This window comes from Schistosoma haematobium, chromosome 1, assembly GCF_000699445.3.
Source record: "Schistosoma haematobium chromosome 1, whole genome shotgun sequence".
Taxonomy (NCBI): Eukaryota; Metazoa; Platyhelminthes; class Trematoda; order Strigeidida; family Schistosomatidae; genus Schistosoma; species Schistosoma haematobium.
The window spans coordinates 42,423,651-42,440,743 of record NC_067196.1 but is presented as its reverse complement, the minus strand read 5'-3'; the positions used below and the strand labels follow the sequence as shown (position 1 = coordinate 42,440,743).

General features: G+C 34.4%; 2 protein-coding genes across 2 annotated transcripts in view; one reads left to right on the top strand and one right to left on the bottom strand.

Moving 5' to 3' along the window:
• Nucleotides 1-2,893: 2,893 nt before the first annotated feature.
• Nucleotides 2,894-17,093, top strand: part of RABGAP1 (Rab GTPase-activating protein 1) — a 38,835-nt gene continuing 24,635 nt past the window's right edge. Inside the window, exons 1-8 of the mRNA XM_035730795.2 lie at nt 2,894-2,966; nt 4,045-4,337; nt 4,604-4,814; nt 6,104-6,198; nt 7,085-7,249; nt 8,487-8,677; nt 10,282-10,451; nt 11,972-12,089. Of these exons, the coding sequence (XP_035586340.2) occupies nt 4,126-4,337; nt 4,604-4,814; nt 6,104-6,198; nt 7,085-7,249; nt 8,487-8,677; nt 10,282-10,451; nt 11,972-12,089 (1,162 nt within the window). The 5' untranslated portion in view covers nt 2,894-2,966; nt 4,045-4,125. The remainder of the gene's footprint in view (nt 2,967-4,044; nt 4,338-4,603; nt 4,815-6,103; nt 6,199-7,084; nt 7,250-8,486; nt 8,678-10,281; nt 10,452-11,971; nt 12,090-17,093) is intronic.
• Nucleotides 10,451-16,124, bottom strand: MS3_00009857 (uncharacterized protein). The gene is made up of 3 exons (XM_051218256.1): nt 12,267-16,124; nt 12,135-12,228; nt 10,451-12,083 (listed from the first exon to the last, which is right to left on the bottom strand). The coding sequence occupies exon 1, from the start codon at nt 15,759-15,761 to the stop codon at nt 14,961-14,963; it is 801 nt and encodes a 266-aa protein (XP_051074100.1). The 5' UTR covers nt 15,762-16,124; the 3' UTR covers nt 10,451-12,083; nt 12,135-12,228; nt 12,267-14,960.

Here is a 17,093-nt window from a genome sequence, read left to right as displayed (position 1 = left end):
TTGTATTATTACAAATATATTATTTTTATTTATAACAATCAACCAAATGCTCAACTTATTCGAAATTATCAAATCGAACCTTGGTAATTATACCTACAAAGATATATGACAGTTGTTTAGTAAGTGCAGGTTGGGACAATTCGTCATTAAACTTTTTTGAACATTATACAAGTTTCTAACATACAAAAGTACACAAGTCTAACAGGTATAAGTATAATCGCTTTTTGTAGAAATGTTATATTGATATGTAACTTATCTGATGAAGAAAAATCATATAAGTAATAATTAAGGTTGATAGCTTTTCCTGTTCATCTTATGAACACATACAGCAACTGTATATAGCATCACCATAAGTGCCATAATAATTAATCGCCAATTCATAGTGGGCCAAACGATTCATTTTTGTTTTGAACATAGTAACTGAACAATGTTGTCAGTTAATACTAATTTATGATGCGTCGGTAGTTCAGTTGACGAATCAGTTTTTGTAAACAGAATCCGCGGCTACCGAGCAAACTATATGCAGAAATCTAATGCATATAGATGAGTAACATCTAAATTTTGTTTTCTGGTGGTTTTATATTGTATGTGAATCGTGAGTTTCTGTCATTGATATGAAAATCATAATCGGTATTTTCTCAAATGTCGTAGTGCTCATTCGACTTTGTGAATCACTTTATTTGGTGTCTGTAATTCCTTTGTAAATACTAAGTGTCCATGAAAAGTTGTATGAGGGTTGGAGAATAAAGGGCATTGCTTACAATGAGTAGGACTCTTATGGCATCATTCTGTGGCTGCTATTCTATTTACTTATTGAACTTGATCGTCGTAACCAAGTTTAACCATTCGTTTCATGACTGATATACCATTTTATAGGACAACCACATATAGTCATTTAACCGTCAACTCAAGTGATATGAAATAAATCGAGACGCGTTGTACTTGCGTATAATGGAGGTGCATAGACATAACAAAATAAGTGTCCACAAGAAAAATAATAAGGAAGTAATCGGATGAACGTGTCCTTTAGACGTCCAGAAGACTTTGTTCTTTTATCCGGGCATGTAGCTCCAGGAAATACTGCTAACGTACAAGTTCCCACGCTGAGTAATCAACTCTTGGAGTCTATTAGATACCCAAAGGGACTTACAAGAAAGATTCATTACAGGCCGTCACTTTCTGACCTCGTCACACACAGTAAAAAGTCTACGGGAAGTTATTTAGCAGTTTTTCAGTGAGCTTTTTGAGTTCGACCTATTGTCTTTTATTTCGCACAAATAACGATGAATATCTAGTTTTCTCTGCCGACGTGAAATAGTAAACTACTTCAAAGAACAAAACCGCGTCTTATTTCGGTGATAGAAAACCAAAATCTTAAATAGGACATACATAATCACATCAAGGTTGAAGCACTATATAGTAAGTGACTCTCGAAACGTCAGTGGCTCGTAGCCACATGATCTTTGAAGCTGAGCGTGTAATTACTGAGATTTGCATTAAGCATGTAGGGCTTAGAGAAGGTCAGCACACGGCGAACTCAGGAACAATGAATCAAAATGGCATGGCTCAATCATAAATATGCATAATCTCCTGCTTTTTGTATCGAATAGATTACTCACACCTCTGTTCAAATGTGCTCTTCAGAATTGCTAAACGTCACAATACTCATCGTCACGTAGGACGAGTCAGCATAGTCTGTGATGTGACTTTCATGTGAGATCTTAAAAATTAGGTATTCACACCATGACAAATCTACAGTTTTAGGACTGTCTCTATTATTACGGTAGCAAAGACATACTATTTTACCGAACTAGACCTGAATTCCACAAGCTCTCTCAGTCATCTGCTATCTTTCTAGTTGCTTCAACTACAACGTAACATCATTCATTCATTTTCAGACCAAGAACTTGCAGATTCACGCAAGATTGGTGACTAGGATGGTTAAAAGTAGCTTTTTAGACTAGAGTGTCCTTTATGTATGTGCTATTCGTATTATTTTTCTCAATCGAAATTGGCATCTTGTATGCTTCCTCTTTTTATTGACTTACGTTATATCTTTTAATCCATTAAGTCACACGAACAGTAAAAACGTTGCGACCAGTAGTTACAATCTAACTACAACGACGAGTAGTAGACATATTGACTCAAGTCAGGATAATAAGTTGAAAAACCCTGTATCCAGCAAAACGTTGGTAAGAAAGCTCGGAACAACACTAGGCAATGAGAACATATTTCAAACACTTAAGCCGAGTTTCCAACTAAGTAATCAGGATCGCAATCCTACCCATGCTCCAACAGATGGTAAAAATAATAAACACACAGAAATAGTGCAAAAGGGGTCCAAAACGTCTGGTAACTTAGACTACTGGAAAAGAAGAACACAACGATAACTGAGTCGTATATTTATATTTCGTTAAGTCCACCAACTCAACATTTGAACGTAATTCCCATGGTAGCTATGTCCGTCGCCGCTGTGATGGTGCAGCTTTTAGGCAGTAGTACTTCATTACTAACTACCTGTTTATTTGTGGTACTTGAAACAACCGTCTTCTCATAGCATCCAAATTTTCTCTATATCATTTTTCACATTAAAACTAACTTTCCTTCTGCCCAATAATTTAGTAGCTGCTGAAATCCAAAAATTTTTTTGCTTTGAGATAAATGCATCCACGTCGACCACAAAATATACAAACACACAAATAACCAATAAACTGACAAGGATTTGTTCATCTTAGTGGTCGTACTATTTAAAATTATACATTAACATTAAGACATGTAACCGCAACGAGACAAAAAACACGAGAGCTAAGGAACTGGTCGGTTTTTATAAGTTCATCACAAATACCTTTACATTGGATCTTAAACCATATATTCAAAGCTTAGTTAATAGCGCTGAGATTGGCTCGTACGGTACCTAACTGTCAAAAAGGATCTAAGCTCCTGGTATTGTCTGGTGTATGAGTGGAGTTAGTGCCAAAATGTTCTTTTTTTCAGAAATCTAAGTTATATTCTCAGAAACTAAGTATCTAAACTTTTAGTGCTGCAACAGTCTTAAATTTCAGTATAATTTTGTTTTCTGCAAGGCTTATTGAAACGGATATTTTTCTTGATTTCATTAGCAGCAGCAAATCATACTACAATTGTAACTCTCCGTTTAATCATTTTGGTTGATTTAGGACAGACCTTTTATTAGTGGGATACAATTTATTCAACTATATATTTCGTTATTTTTAGGCAAAATCCCTGTCGATTTGCCCTGAACTTTACTTTATTAAGAAGTTTTTTTAACAAGAAACAGCACTTTCTCTGAATGACTGAGGTTGAATCGATTATGCTATGTCCGTCTTGCCGTTCTTTGGGTCAAAGTTCAAATTAATGTCGTAATTGTTAAATTGATTACGATCACTTTTATCTTGTCAAGTTAAAACGAACTTAATTACCTAAAGTAAACTGTTCATAAGTGGTGTCGATAAATCTTTATGTGGCGTAAATTCGTAACTCTAAAATAAAACCTTTATGTTATTTAGTATTTGGTTTTGTTAAAAATACTAAAAATTAAGACTTCACCATACGCATCTCCTAATGCTTGTGCAAATTCTAATCTACTCGATGTGCTTATCAACATGCTGCTTTATTCACAACGGAAGCCAATGAACAGTTAATGTAAATAGCAAGGATACTGGGAGCTGAGTTGTGACGTAAACTTCTATTTCATATTAATATGCTAGCTTAAAATTGGTTATAAAATTCACTAAAGCATTATGTGTTTTTATATCTTTATTCAATTGCTTAGATTTGTAGGTTAGTGAATACATGTTTTTGTTTGTGCATTTCGATGCAAATATTCTAAACATTTGTTGCTGTGATTGTAAATACTAGACACTCCGAATTTTTGTAGTGATGCTCTTAAGTAATGTATTGTGATGAAGTGGTTGGTGTTAATTTCAGTTAATCGAATTTCATTATTATAATTCGGTGGTTATTTGGAATAACGTTTTCTCTTCGCGACAGCTTGCTAACTCGTATCATTTAACTTCCTTAAAGGTAGTTATTCGAATCATCCGGTTCCTGTAGGCGATCAGGAGAATATTCAAGTTCTTACCTAAAATAATCCGAAATTGCGATATGAATCCGACTCCTTCACCTGGTAGAACGAACGGTCCGGACTCTCGATGCATTTATTTCGAAGACATCCAGTTTTTTTCCCCAAATATCGATATGTCGTCATGGAACAAAACTGAAGTAAACAAATATTTTCATGTTCTTGAAAACAACTCGACAGACTGTTTCACTGTCGTAAATATATCAATTCCAACCAACAGAGAGGGGATTTTATGGTAAGTTCATTTCACTCGAAGATCTTTTTGCATTCATTTTTCACTTGAAATCTCATCTAGTAGCTCTACTTTATTAATTATAACCTGCGTAGTTTACTTGTGTCACTTTATCATGTGTAACTAACTATACACGATTTCGCTGAACTACCGCATTTCATTATCAAAACTATTTTGTTAGGAACATTTGCCACTTTTACTTATTAGTCCGTTACTTTCCCGACCACTAGACTTCCTTCTTTGTGTTATTTTATCTCACTTTTTTCTAGCGTTACGGATTCAGTTACCAATGAACAATTAATTTGTTTCCCACTTAATGAGATCAAAAACTTGTCAAAGGGATCCGACACCGCAACAGCAAATTATGTTTTACTAACTCACGGTACTTCATCATCAAATAACGAAGCGATAGACCCGTCTTCAGAAGAGCCATTAAACATGTACCTAACACATGTATTACGTTGTCCAACATATCATGGGGTAACTCTAAAAATATTTTTGTTACCTCTCTCGTTTTGCAATGTAAACTTTCAAGTGTAACCTGTTTGTGATTAAACTGCTTACGATAGTTTTGGTTCACAAATTCTGGTACGTGGTGAATATAGTAACTGCAGTGGAAACAAGCCAAAGTTATGTCTAAATTAGAATTGTCATCACTCGGCTTTTCTTCTTAGATTTATTTAGATAAATTTTGCTATTATACCTAAAGGAGCTTTGTGTGTGGTCGTATCAGGAACTTTTGTAGCATAAGTCGCGCCTATTTTCTATCAATATTGAAGTATTCAGCCTTTTGAGAGATCTAGTCAACATATTTATATGGCAAGGGCTTTTTGTGGATATTACAGTAATTTCAATGGTTCAGTTTAGGTATTCAGTGATCCAGTCATAGGCCAAGGTACACCTATAGGCTGGATATACCTTCTCTGGACACATAAGTTCGGTTTTCTGGAGTTGGTCAAGATGGATTCGGCTATTTAGAGTAACCGTAATCTAGCTCCTTGAGGTAGATATTTTGAAACTTGATATAAAACAGAGAAAGCTTCCTCTATTTTGATATAATGTTCACTATCTACTAAGGGAGAAAAGATAGTTCTGTCGATCGATTTAGTGACTCCTTTTCCCAACTATGGTTGTTTAGCTTCGATTGACTCATGTTGTCAACCATTGGAATATTTTTATGGTGTGGAGAAAATTTATCAAATACTAGGGACAGCAGTAGGCGGTTCTCTTTTTGTCCATCAACATACAAGACCAGATACTAAATAGTTCGTTCAACAGGTACCATAGAAATATGGCGTCATTGCTCTATGATCTATAAAGTCAGTCAAAAACCAATATCACAGTTCCAAACCTCGCATCGCCTTTTGTTTATTTAGATACCCAGGATTTTCAGTTCCTTCAAAATATAGTCTTCTTGATCCCTTCTTACTTTGGTTTAGGTAGTAGGCTAGTATCACTGTCCCTCACGCTCAGAGTGTGACTCGTATTCCAATACTTGGTTGATGAGTTAATTTATTTTCCATTACTTTTCTTCACTCAAACCGAATGTTTGTCAGAAAAAGATAATCCACGTTTTAAAAGATTTTTCCATTTACCTCTTTAGTTCGATTCATAATCACTAAAAGTAAAGAGATACGTTAAAATTCAAGAGTCGTGATGTTTGTATGAAGTAAAACTAGTTTCAAAAGTTTTGTTTAATTCAATTCCTTTTTGAAAAAAGTAACGTTAATTTCTTCGCCATTAAAATTACAATTCGAATTTTTGTTTAGACGTTGAGGATAATCGATGTCATCCGTCGAATCATTACTGAAGAAACTGGATCCACTGCTACTATTTCAGGTGTGTGGGAGCCTCAAAGTGTTACGTAAGTCATTTCCACCCTTAGAATGCTGAAAAACCTATATGATATCAAGAATATTATATCCTTGTAAGAACGAAATAGGAGCCTTATTACTATGTACTCAGTAGCCTCAGGAATTCATTTACTATTAACTGGGATTCTGGTTTTGAATAACCGATCGATCGATATTCCTACATTCGAACACTGTATAGGGATTTTCAAGACGTTAGATTCGATTGCTTTGCTATTTTCCATATGAAATCATTGGGGTTTAACGTCTTGTTAGATATCTAGTCGAAACATGTCTAAGCTCCATGACCAAACATTTTGTATATTGATGATAATTTTCGTTTTTTAACGGGTATTTGAAGGCTCATATAATTGATTAACTTTGCAAATCACCTGTAGATAACCAGTTATTTAATTCGTTACGCATTCATATTACCATTCTCCTTATATTGGAATCTTATTATTTGACCTTATTTTAAAAGACCTATGCGTTATACAGCCTTTTTTCTGATCAAGACTTTTGAGTTGGCTCTCGTGCTTTTAAGAACTTGTCAATGAAACCCACCTACAATCTATCGTAGAAATGTATTACCACCTTAAAATTCCCGAGTCATATAATCCTACTCCATAGTCAAACATATGTTATAAGTAAACCATTTGGAACTAAACCCAATACAGTGATCAAACACTGCTTAGTACTCATTAATTCTAATTTTCGATTTTAAACTGCTTCTCTTTGATGAAGTTGGAAATGCCTATTTACATGATTAACAAGTTCTACATCACTAGTACCTGTTTCCTGTTAACTTCAAGAATTTATTTGTAGTTTGAATAATAAAAGATTCTTTCCCATATTGTCTACCCTTATATTTAATTCTCAACCTTAATAAACATGATCTAGTTTACGTTTACATTTGGATATAAGAGAAGATGATGGATCGAATGTTAACTTTACTCCTGTACCAAAAGAAAAGTCGGAATTATTTAAAATGAGAAAGAGCACAGCTAAACGACTATTTGTTGGTGTCAGTCAATTAGACGGTCATGTTTATCTACCGATAAATGGGTTAGTAGATTTTTTTAAAATCATTTCCAACTTATTACGTGATTTGATAATGGTCACTAGTCATAAATACATGAGTTAGTTTATCCAAAGATGAAATTTTATAGATGCCTAGTAAATCTTAACTGGGATTTGTTTGTGATCTATTAATTCAGTTATTTTATTTGATATTTAGAACACTATTCTTTTTTTGAAATCCTTACTTATAAACTATTCGAATTCATTGTGCTACGACAAAGTTACTGGTCAGATTGTTGTATGTGACGTAAGTATTCATAAAAAAGCTGTTCTATTTATCTATCCCTCAAAATTTTCTTTATAAAATGTCGACTTAACTACTGCAGCTGATCACTATTATTGTTATTAGGATGTCCTGGGGTAATAATTTGTTCGTGATATGTTTATCGACCCCAATAGTAAATGAATACTAATGTTCACTTAGTTGAGGGTTCAAATAAAGAATGGTTACTCTAATATACTGACACATTGAATCCTTTTTTAATGCGAACAAGTCATTATTTAAGCCCAAATTAGTAAAATCAGTGTAAAATAATTAATAATGGACTTTTTATAAACATAAGATGAATGAATTTATTAACAGTAGGCTTGGAAAGACTTAATAAATCCCACACTTTATAACGAATTAAGACTATAACGTTTATGAAACGTTCATGTCATAAACTAAAATAACGAGGAAATATCAAAATGAATATGCTAGAGTTCATATTCAAATATGCTTAAGTCAAATGGACTGTTTGTGTAATCTTGTGTACACTGAGATGCTTTAGTCTTCAGTTCCTTTTCTGCATCCACAAAGTTCACTGCTAGAAGCAAGCTGCAAACATAATGGTCATTTTAGTTTGCTTTCTAAAACTGTGAGATTAATCATATTTTAAAACCTTGAAGTTTTAAAATCATAATTCATAACCGGTTTTCACAATAATGAAACGTAATTTGAAAAATTCTAAGCATCGATACCATTATCTATTTAAGCAATATGATTTCGGTAGGCTACTGTAGATATCTTTCCTATAATATTTTTATGCAAATATTGTGATCGTAAAAAGCTAGTTTAAAATTTACATATTACATATTAACACTAAGACTGTGCTATTTTATTCCACCATAAAATTCTGAAAATATTAATTCCATAATGATCAGTTTTAAAGTGTGGATATTTTTTCTCATGGTTTACAACGTATGTATATGACATACATTAAATCATTTTTATATCATCTAGAATTTTAGACGTATGTTTGGGTTTTGGTCGTTATTTATCAGATAGTGAACTAACCTATTTGGGAGGCGAAGAAAATGTCACACGAGGAGAAGCATCATCTAATTCTTTAAGCGGAACTTCATTTTCTACTTGGGTTACTTGGCCATCAAATCATAATCAATTCTCTATGTTTGATGTCGTTGGAAGTCGTGGTTAGTTCTTCATTTGTTGATTTATATGTATTTTTCAGGTCGATTATGAAAATTATATAGTTATATTTGCACTGACTTTATTTTGACGATACGTATATGGTATTTCGTAGTTTTCCTAATGAGCGTATATACCAGTCTCTTTTTAAGTCAACTTTCGTTAAATTTCCACGTTGAACAACATTCGCTTATAAACTTGTTTCCGAAACTTACCATTATAAAACGTTTATTATCATTTTCCCACCGTTTCTGCCCATGGTAAGATGCTATCAGTGAAAATTAATATTTCAGTATTCAACCATCATTTAGAATTGGAGCTTATGAGTTAAGTTGTAAAATATTACTGAAAGTCTAAAAGAACACCATACTGTTTCTTTTCTCACTTACTAGAAAAGTAAAAATCTGAAGGTTGTTGTGAATTTTCTTTGAAACTAGATGATCCCTAAATTTATGTACATCTTTTATGTTTCTTTCGTATATACTAGCTAAAGATTGTGCTAATTATTTCGTTACAGTTTAGCATACTGTAATTTGTACAGTTATGAGTTTTCTTTACTACTCAACAATCTCCCCAACCCCATACTGATAATCATCATTTGCTCACTGGTGACTAACTTCGAGAAAACATTTCCGGATTTCTTGTGCAAAACCGTCACATGTAGAGCTAAACTGTGTCGATTGTAAGGTAGTTACCCACCAAAGTCCATGAAAAATGGTGGTGCAATGTCATGGATTTGTTGAAGTTAGACATTAACATTGTTGAATCTGTACTCAATGGTTTAGGGGTTAAGCATTCGTGTACAAGACCGAAGGTCCTGTGTTCGAGTTGCGCGTTCAGAATCTTGGATGCGCACCACTGAAAAGTCCTATACTAGGACGAAATGGTCTTTCAATGCTCTGAGGTTTTAGATGGTGGTCTAACTTAAGTAGGTTCATGATTTCTTGTAATTCAACAATCTCCAAAACCCTGTGCAACTTAAAAGAAGTGAATAAATTCTGAATATTTTAAGAATAAGTATTCATACCACAAAAATTTCGTGATTAACCATCATGCTATAGCAATCCTGCATTTTTTAGCGTATGTCGGTTAAAATGCAATCGATATTTTATTGGTGAACTACATGAGTATCACATTTCCCATCTGCTTTACTATAGCTAACAAAGTAGAGCTCATAATTACGGTTTTAAATAGGAAGTTAGCAATTAAGTACAAATTGGTGTAATTAGGTTCAAGCCGAACATCTTATATGTGGCCTGATAATACTGACTAGTTGCTCTAACTATATCAAATTTAGCGGGGTTCAGACCTGAAATTCAATGGTTGAAAGTCGAATGCTTTAACTCCCCCATCTGAAATACTGTGTCATTTCAAGAAATAGTTGTTCTCAAGAAAAGTATCAACTATTTTATTAAACTAAACTTTTTGTACAATGTTCCGTTATGTAAATAAAAGACTACGTGCTCTTACTTAGATTATATATTTTCAGTTTTAATAAACATTAAGTTATATTTAAATGATCCGCATGTCATAAATTGACCTCAATGTTTTTGTTGAAATGAAGCCGAAATTTTAACACTTTTTTCTTCTATCATATGTTTTTCTGTAGATGAATGTATATTCTTCACGGTTGTTGTACGCCTACTTATCCATAGACTTGAAGAACCATTATCTCTTCGACGAATCTGCCGAGCGCGTGTTTATAAAACAGATGAAATATTTTGGCTCTCTTTAGATAGAAAACCTGTTATAGAAGATTATACTATTAAATTAACTGAGGTTTGTATTTTGTACTAATTATATGCCGTTGATATTAACAGATGTTTTCGTATTTGATTTTGAGTCTTTGCTTTATTGTATCAACATGTTTGTCATATATTACGGTGTAAATGAAAAACCCAATGTAGGTAGTTGAAAATTCAAGAAAAACGGACTCGTTTGTTGATAACTGATTACACCACATTATTTAAAATAGTGTCAACTAGACAAATGAGTATTGAACATTTCATTGGTGTGTTTCAATGATTTAGTCACTAAATTTCTGATCAACTACTCAAAATTTCAAAATACAGTTCACTCGCTCAAGTTTAAATCTTATCCTCAAAATACATTTCTAGCTTACAATCAAATGATTAGATTTCTAAGATATTCTTAATTTTCATCATTTGTTTTAAACTTTACGGATGCTGAATATTGCGCAAATGGATTTTCTTATTGATTCCACGAAATAAACAGAACTTACTTTCAGGCTTAGTCGAAGGAAGCTTGTTATTGAAAAATAAACGGATTAATAGTGTAATGTTTTCTATTTGAAGGACCAAATTTTTCGTGTCAGTCTTAGCAGTAGTATTTATTCGAATTTCGGCAATCATTGTAAAAATGAAGGTTTTTATAAGCTCGTTTTAAGAAAATTACGTATGTAAATCGGATCGCTTCTTTATCATATCTTACATGAGCTGTTTAACCTACTGTGTTTTACCATATAGTAGTATTACTAAGTGCATACTCGTTAATTTTTGCACTCACTTCATAGTCATCTACTCTGGGATTGTTAAGCTAAATATTTTCAAAATACCCCGAAATTTCCTAACATGATACCCAAAGATCATAGACTGTTATTGTATTGTTACTAAGACGTTTGTCTAAGAAATATTAAGTTTCTTCTCTTTAACTTTTACTTCAAGATGTATATATTAAGAAATGGAAATAGAGCCGTAAGGGATCGTAATTGCCATATATCCTGAAATCTTGTCATAACTTTGAAAAAAGTTAAAGTATATGATGAGTCAAGGTCATTAGTGTATTTAGCTAAGCAATTCGAAAGCTTAAAGTAAATTTTTCGAGAACAGTTATCTTCTACTACTAGTTTGGATTTCTTCATTTTGGTTAGTTTTTATATACTCTCTGGAAAGAACATACATCCAAAAAACGTAATCTGTGGCTATTGATTAAAATATTTCTAACCTCATTTTTAATGCATTCATTTAGGCTGACTTCAGTATTACTAATATTTATTTATAGATAGCTTTCACTGCAAGAGGCCGATAATGGTTGATGAAGTTTAAAACTTTCTAGCACTTCATATCGTTTTGACTGACTTAATGATAAATGTATTCGAAATTGGCTTCAACTACTTCAGTATTAGCAACAAAATTAGTTTCACTAGCTCTCATATCTAGTGAGTTACATTTAAGTATCTCAATTTACAACTTATCTATTCATTATTCTAGTCAGTTTTTTTATTACTCTTAGATTTCGAATAACCATTTTTAAAAACAAAAAAGAAATTACCATTTTAGAGTATAGATGAAAACGGAAATTTACACGCTGGTAAAATACAGAAAATTTTCAATGTTACTGCATTTCATCCAGAACATAATCAATCAATTGTTCCATCAGTTGTTAATCAAGCTGAAGGTAAATTTTAATCATTAGTTGACCAATAATAAATTAACTTAGTACTCATTATAACAATATTATTACTATACTTCTTATTGTTTGTATTCATTTTCCATCTACTAATGCATATGATTTGCATATTTCACCTGGATTAGATCTAATAACAATATTAGTGACCTTAATATTTCATTTTACATGGTCAATATTTTCAACTGTAGTTTTTTGTGCTTATCAATCTTGTACTATTAGTTAATGTATGAAATTTACGTGCTACACGATCATAGTGTTATGTATGGTTTGTTAACTCTACCTTTTAAGATTTTCATCTTTTATGACCGTTTAGTTATGGTAAAAATTTTCATTGACTTTCACTGAGTTGCATAGGTTTAATTGAGACATTAAATGATGTTGCTTTAAATATCTGAGAAACCATCACACACTTCTAGATTGCAGATGCATTTTTCTAATGATTTATATACATCAGGAAATTCTGTTTGAATCACTTAGTCTATTATTCAAATTGTAAATACAATCTATATAATTCAATCAGCCCTAAAAATTAAACAATAAATCAATTACTAATCAGGATTAGTCAGTTCAAGGTTTCTTGTGTTTCGATTTTTTGATCATGAAGTCTTTAAATTCATTTTGAAAAAAAACGCCCTAAAAATGTAGGTCTTGTAGTAATGATTGTAATTAGAAATCTGTCCTTCTACCTAACTGCACAATATTGCCCTAGTTCTGATCATTATGGAATTTAAAAAATTTATTCTTTCTTAATGACAGAGATCAACATTTCATATTTGTAGTTGTAATCCATTTGGAAGAAAAAGATCAATTTCCTACTGTCAACTAAGATTAGTTTTATGGGAAATGATATATTACACGTTTGCTATTACTTCAATGTTTACCAGGTTTGTACTTTTCTACTGTATAAACAAAAATCAGAATACATTTATCGGTTTGTAGTCTTTTTTGGTTGTTTCAAGTAACTCATAATCAGCAACGGGATAGTCTTGTTCTACTGAGAAACATTCATTAGTTCTTTGCATCTGTGATATTTTCCAGTCCATCATTTTATTATTTTGAACTAATTATTAATCAGTGAAGTGCTATGTGTTAAATGGTGTGTAAACTTAAATCACTAATTCTTTTTTCTGTACTCAGTTTACTCAAATCATGTGGTCAATCAAATTTTCTTTGGTAATTAAATTAACTTAGATTAACTTTGAGAGTTTACTTAAAATGTGATATATTTTCGTAGGGTAAGTGTGTGAAAGGGAAGTTACTAGGTACGGTTAAAGTGTATATTACTCTGCCAACTACTATGTGTGGTATGTTTTCAAGTTATTACCAATTTATCAAAAATATACTTTGGTGTCTTTTACTAGATATTTTTGAAATGTGACGTCTCAAGCTTACTTACTTACTTACTTACGCCTGTTGTTACTCCTCGTGAAGGAACATAGGCCGCCCACCAGCATTCGCCATCCAACCCTGTCCTGGGCAATCCTTTCCAGCTCCTTCCAGTTGTTGTTCATCCTTTCCATATCTGCTTTTCCCGACGTAATGTGTTCTTTGACCTTCCTCTTTTCCACCTTCCTTCAGGATTCAAAGTTAGGGCTTGTCTCATGATGCAGTTTGACGATTTGCGTAGTGTATGTCCTATCCATTTCCATCGTCTTTTCCTAATTTATTCTTCAGCTGAAAGCTGCTTTGTTCTCTCCCACAAAAGGCTGTTGCTGATGGTATCCGGCCAATGGATGTTGAGTATGTTGCGTAGACAACCATTTATAAATACTTATACCTTCTTGATGATGGTTGTTGTAGTTCTCCAAGTTTCAGCTCCGTACAGTAGAACTGGCTTGACGTTGGTATCAGAGATTCTGAATTTGATATTGGTTGACAGTCGTTTTGAGTTCCATATGTTCTTCAACTGAAGGAATGCGGCCCTTGCTTTGCCAATCCTCGCCTTTACGTCTACAACGGGTCCTCCTTGTTCATCGATGATGCTTCCCAGTTATGTGAAGGATTCTACATCTTCCAGAGTTTCGCTATCAAGAGTGGTTGGATTGATGTTCTTCGTGTTGTATTTGAGGACCTTGGTTTTCCCCTTGTGTATGTTGAAGCCTATTGATGCAGAAACTGCTGCTACTCTGGTTGTCTTTATCTGTATCTGTTCGTGTGTATGCGATAGGAGGGCTAGGTCATCTGCGAAGTCCAAATCGTCTAACTGGTTCTGAGCCGTACCTTGTATGCCATGTTTTCCCTTGGATGTCAAAATCTTCATAGTCCAGTCGACCACCAGAAGAAAGAGTAAGAGAGAGAGTAGACAGCCTTGTCTGACTCCGTTCCTTACTTGGAATGTGTCTGTCAGCTGTCCTCTATGCATGACCTTGCACTGTAGTCCGTCGTGTGAGTTCCAGTTAACGTTGACAATCTTCTCAGAAACTCCACAGTGTCGAAGAATTTTCCATAACGTTCTCCTATCTACACTGTTAAACGCCTTCTCATAGTCAATGAAGTTGATGTATAGTGACGAGTTTCATTCAACTGATTGTTCGACGATGACCCATGGTGTCGCAATTTGGTCTGTGAATGACCGATCCTTACGGAATCCGACCTGTTGATCTCAAAGTTGACCGTCTACCGCATCTTTCATCCAGTTCAGCAACACTGTTAAAAGACCTTCCCTGGTACTGGCAGTAGTGTGATGCCTCTGTAGTTTTCACATTTGCTCAGATGTCCTTTCTTTGAAATGTTGATGAGGTGTCCTTCTTTCCAGTCCATCGGCACTTGTTCCTCCTCCCAAATCATGAATAGAAGGTGAAGCATGCTTGTAGTTACTTCGATGTCTGACTTAAGAGTTTCAGCTGGTATATTGTCTGGTCATGCTGCTTTCCCTCTCTTGATTTGTCTGATGACCATTCTGATTTCTTCCGTCGTTGGTGGATTGACATCTATAGGAAGATCTGTGTGCGCTGCTTCGATGTCCGGTGGATTCATTGGAACCAGCCTATTCAGGAGTTCCTCGAAGTACTCTACCCATCTGTTCCGCTGTTGTTGAATTTCAGTGATTGGCTTGCCTTCTTTGTCCTTGACCAGTCTCTCTGGTTTACTGTATTTCCTTGCTAGTTTCTTCTTTGCATCGTAAAGTTGGTTCGTATTTCCTTCCCTTGCAGCTTTTCCCACCGTCGTTGCTAGTTCTTCCACGTATTTCTTCTTGACGGCTCTAATGCTCTTCCTCACTTGCATGTTTGCTCCTATGTATTCAGCTTGTGCTTGGACTTTCTCTGCTCGTGTTCGGTTGTTATTAATTGCTGTCTTCTCGTTCTTCCTTTCTTTGATCTTGTCCAATGTTTCTATAGAGATCCATTCCTTATGATGGTGCTTCTTTAGACCCAGAACCTCTTGACACGTCGAAGTTAATGCTTCTTTGATACCTTTCCAGTTGTCCTCCATAGTAGTTTCTTCTTCCTTCAGTAGATCTTGTAAGGCTTGGAACCTGTTGTTGAGAGCTATCTTGAATTCGTTGATTTTGTTGGCATCTCGAAGGAAGGCTGTATTGAACCTTTGTAGTGTTGTTTGTCCAGTTGTCCAGTTTTTCTTTAGCTTCAGTTTTAAATTGGCCACAACTAGATGGTGATCTGAAACCATGTCAGCTCCTCTCCTGGTTCTCACATCTTCCATTGTTCTTCGGAATTTTTTATTGATTCAGATATGATCTATCTGGTTCTCTGTAGTGTGGTCCGGTGAGATCCATGTAGCCTTGTGTATACATTTGTGTGAAAATATTGTGCCCCCTATGACCAATTTGTTGAATGCACACAGATTTGCAAATCTTTCCCCATTTTCGTTTCTCTGTCCCAGTCCATGTCGTCCCGTGATATCTTCATATCCGGTGTTGTCGTTTAGATCTCTCATCAGAATGGTGAGATCCTTTCTTGGGCACTTCACTATGATTGATTGCGACCTCTCATAGAACTGATCTTTAATGTCGTCGTGGCTATCATTGATGGGTGCATAACACTGGATAATATTCATTAAGATCCCCTCCTTCTTTTTTTTGAATGATGCTTTGATGATTGTGGATCCGTTAGATTCCCATCCTACAAGTGCATTTCATGCTACTTTGGACAGCATTAGAGCAACTCCCTGAGTGTGTGGAGCATTTTCCTATTCATGACTGGTGTATAGTAGCATCTCTCTCGTATTTAGCCTTTGTTGTCCAGCTTGGGTCCAATGGGTTTCGCTGATTCCCAGTACTGCCAAGTTGTATCTCCTCATTTCCGTTGCTCTTTGACTAGTCTTCCCGGTCTCCCACATTGTTCGGACGTTCCATTTACCTACAAAAATTTTTGCTCTGGTTGTTAGAAAGGGCATCTGCCTCGTGGCTTCCGAAGGAACTCGGCTTTCACCATGAGGCGTCATAATTCTTCTAAATGAAGACCTTCTAACTCTCAGGGCAGAGTTTAAATTGTTTGAATAATTTTTTCTGGTTAGTGTTTTTTTAGCGAGTTAGTTTTCTATGGAATGGGGTCGCTAACCCAATGCCCAACCTCACTCCTTTACCCGGGCTTGGGACCGGCAGTAACTCTAGAAGAGCTACGGGCGGAGTTGACGTCTCAAGCGATATAGTATAAAATGATTACAGGTAGTTAATCACTGATGCATTTGATTTATTATCGAGTAGTAAAGTAAGGGCGGTAATCTTTATATAGAATGTGTAGATTAATTGGTAAACTTGAATAAATTTATCAAATAAAGTAAACGGAGTATGTATCATTTACGTTGGTTGACTTGTTATTTCACTGCTTCATTTTAATTTGGATAAGATTAAGTGAGAGAAATTTTCTCTTAAATCTACTCAAATTTGTCACCGCTTTATAGTAGCCATTGACTGTACGTTCAATTCATGCAGGCAAATATGAAATTTGATAACTTATTTCAAAACTTATCGTACTTTGTTGAAAATCATTCATATTAGTATACAAATATTTTTTTATGTTTAACGATAAACAT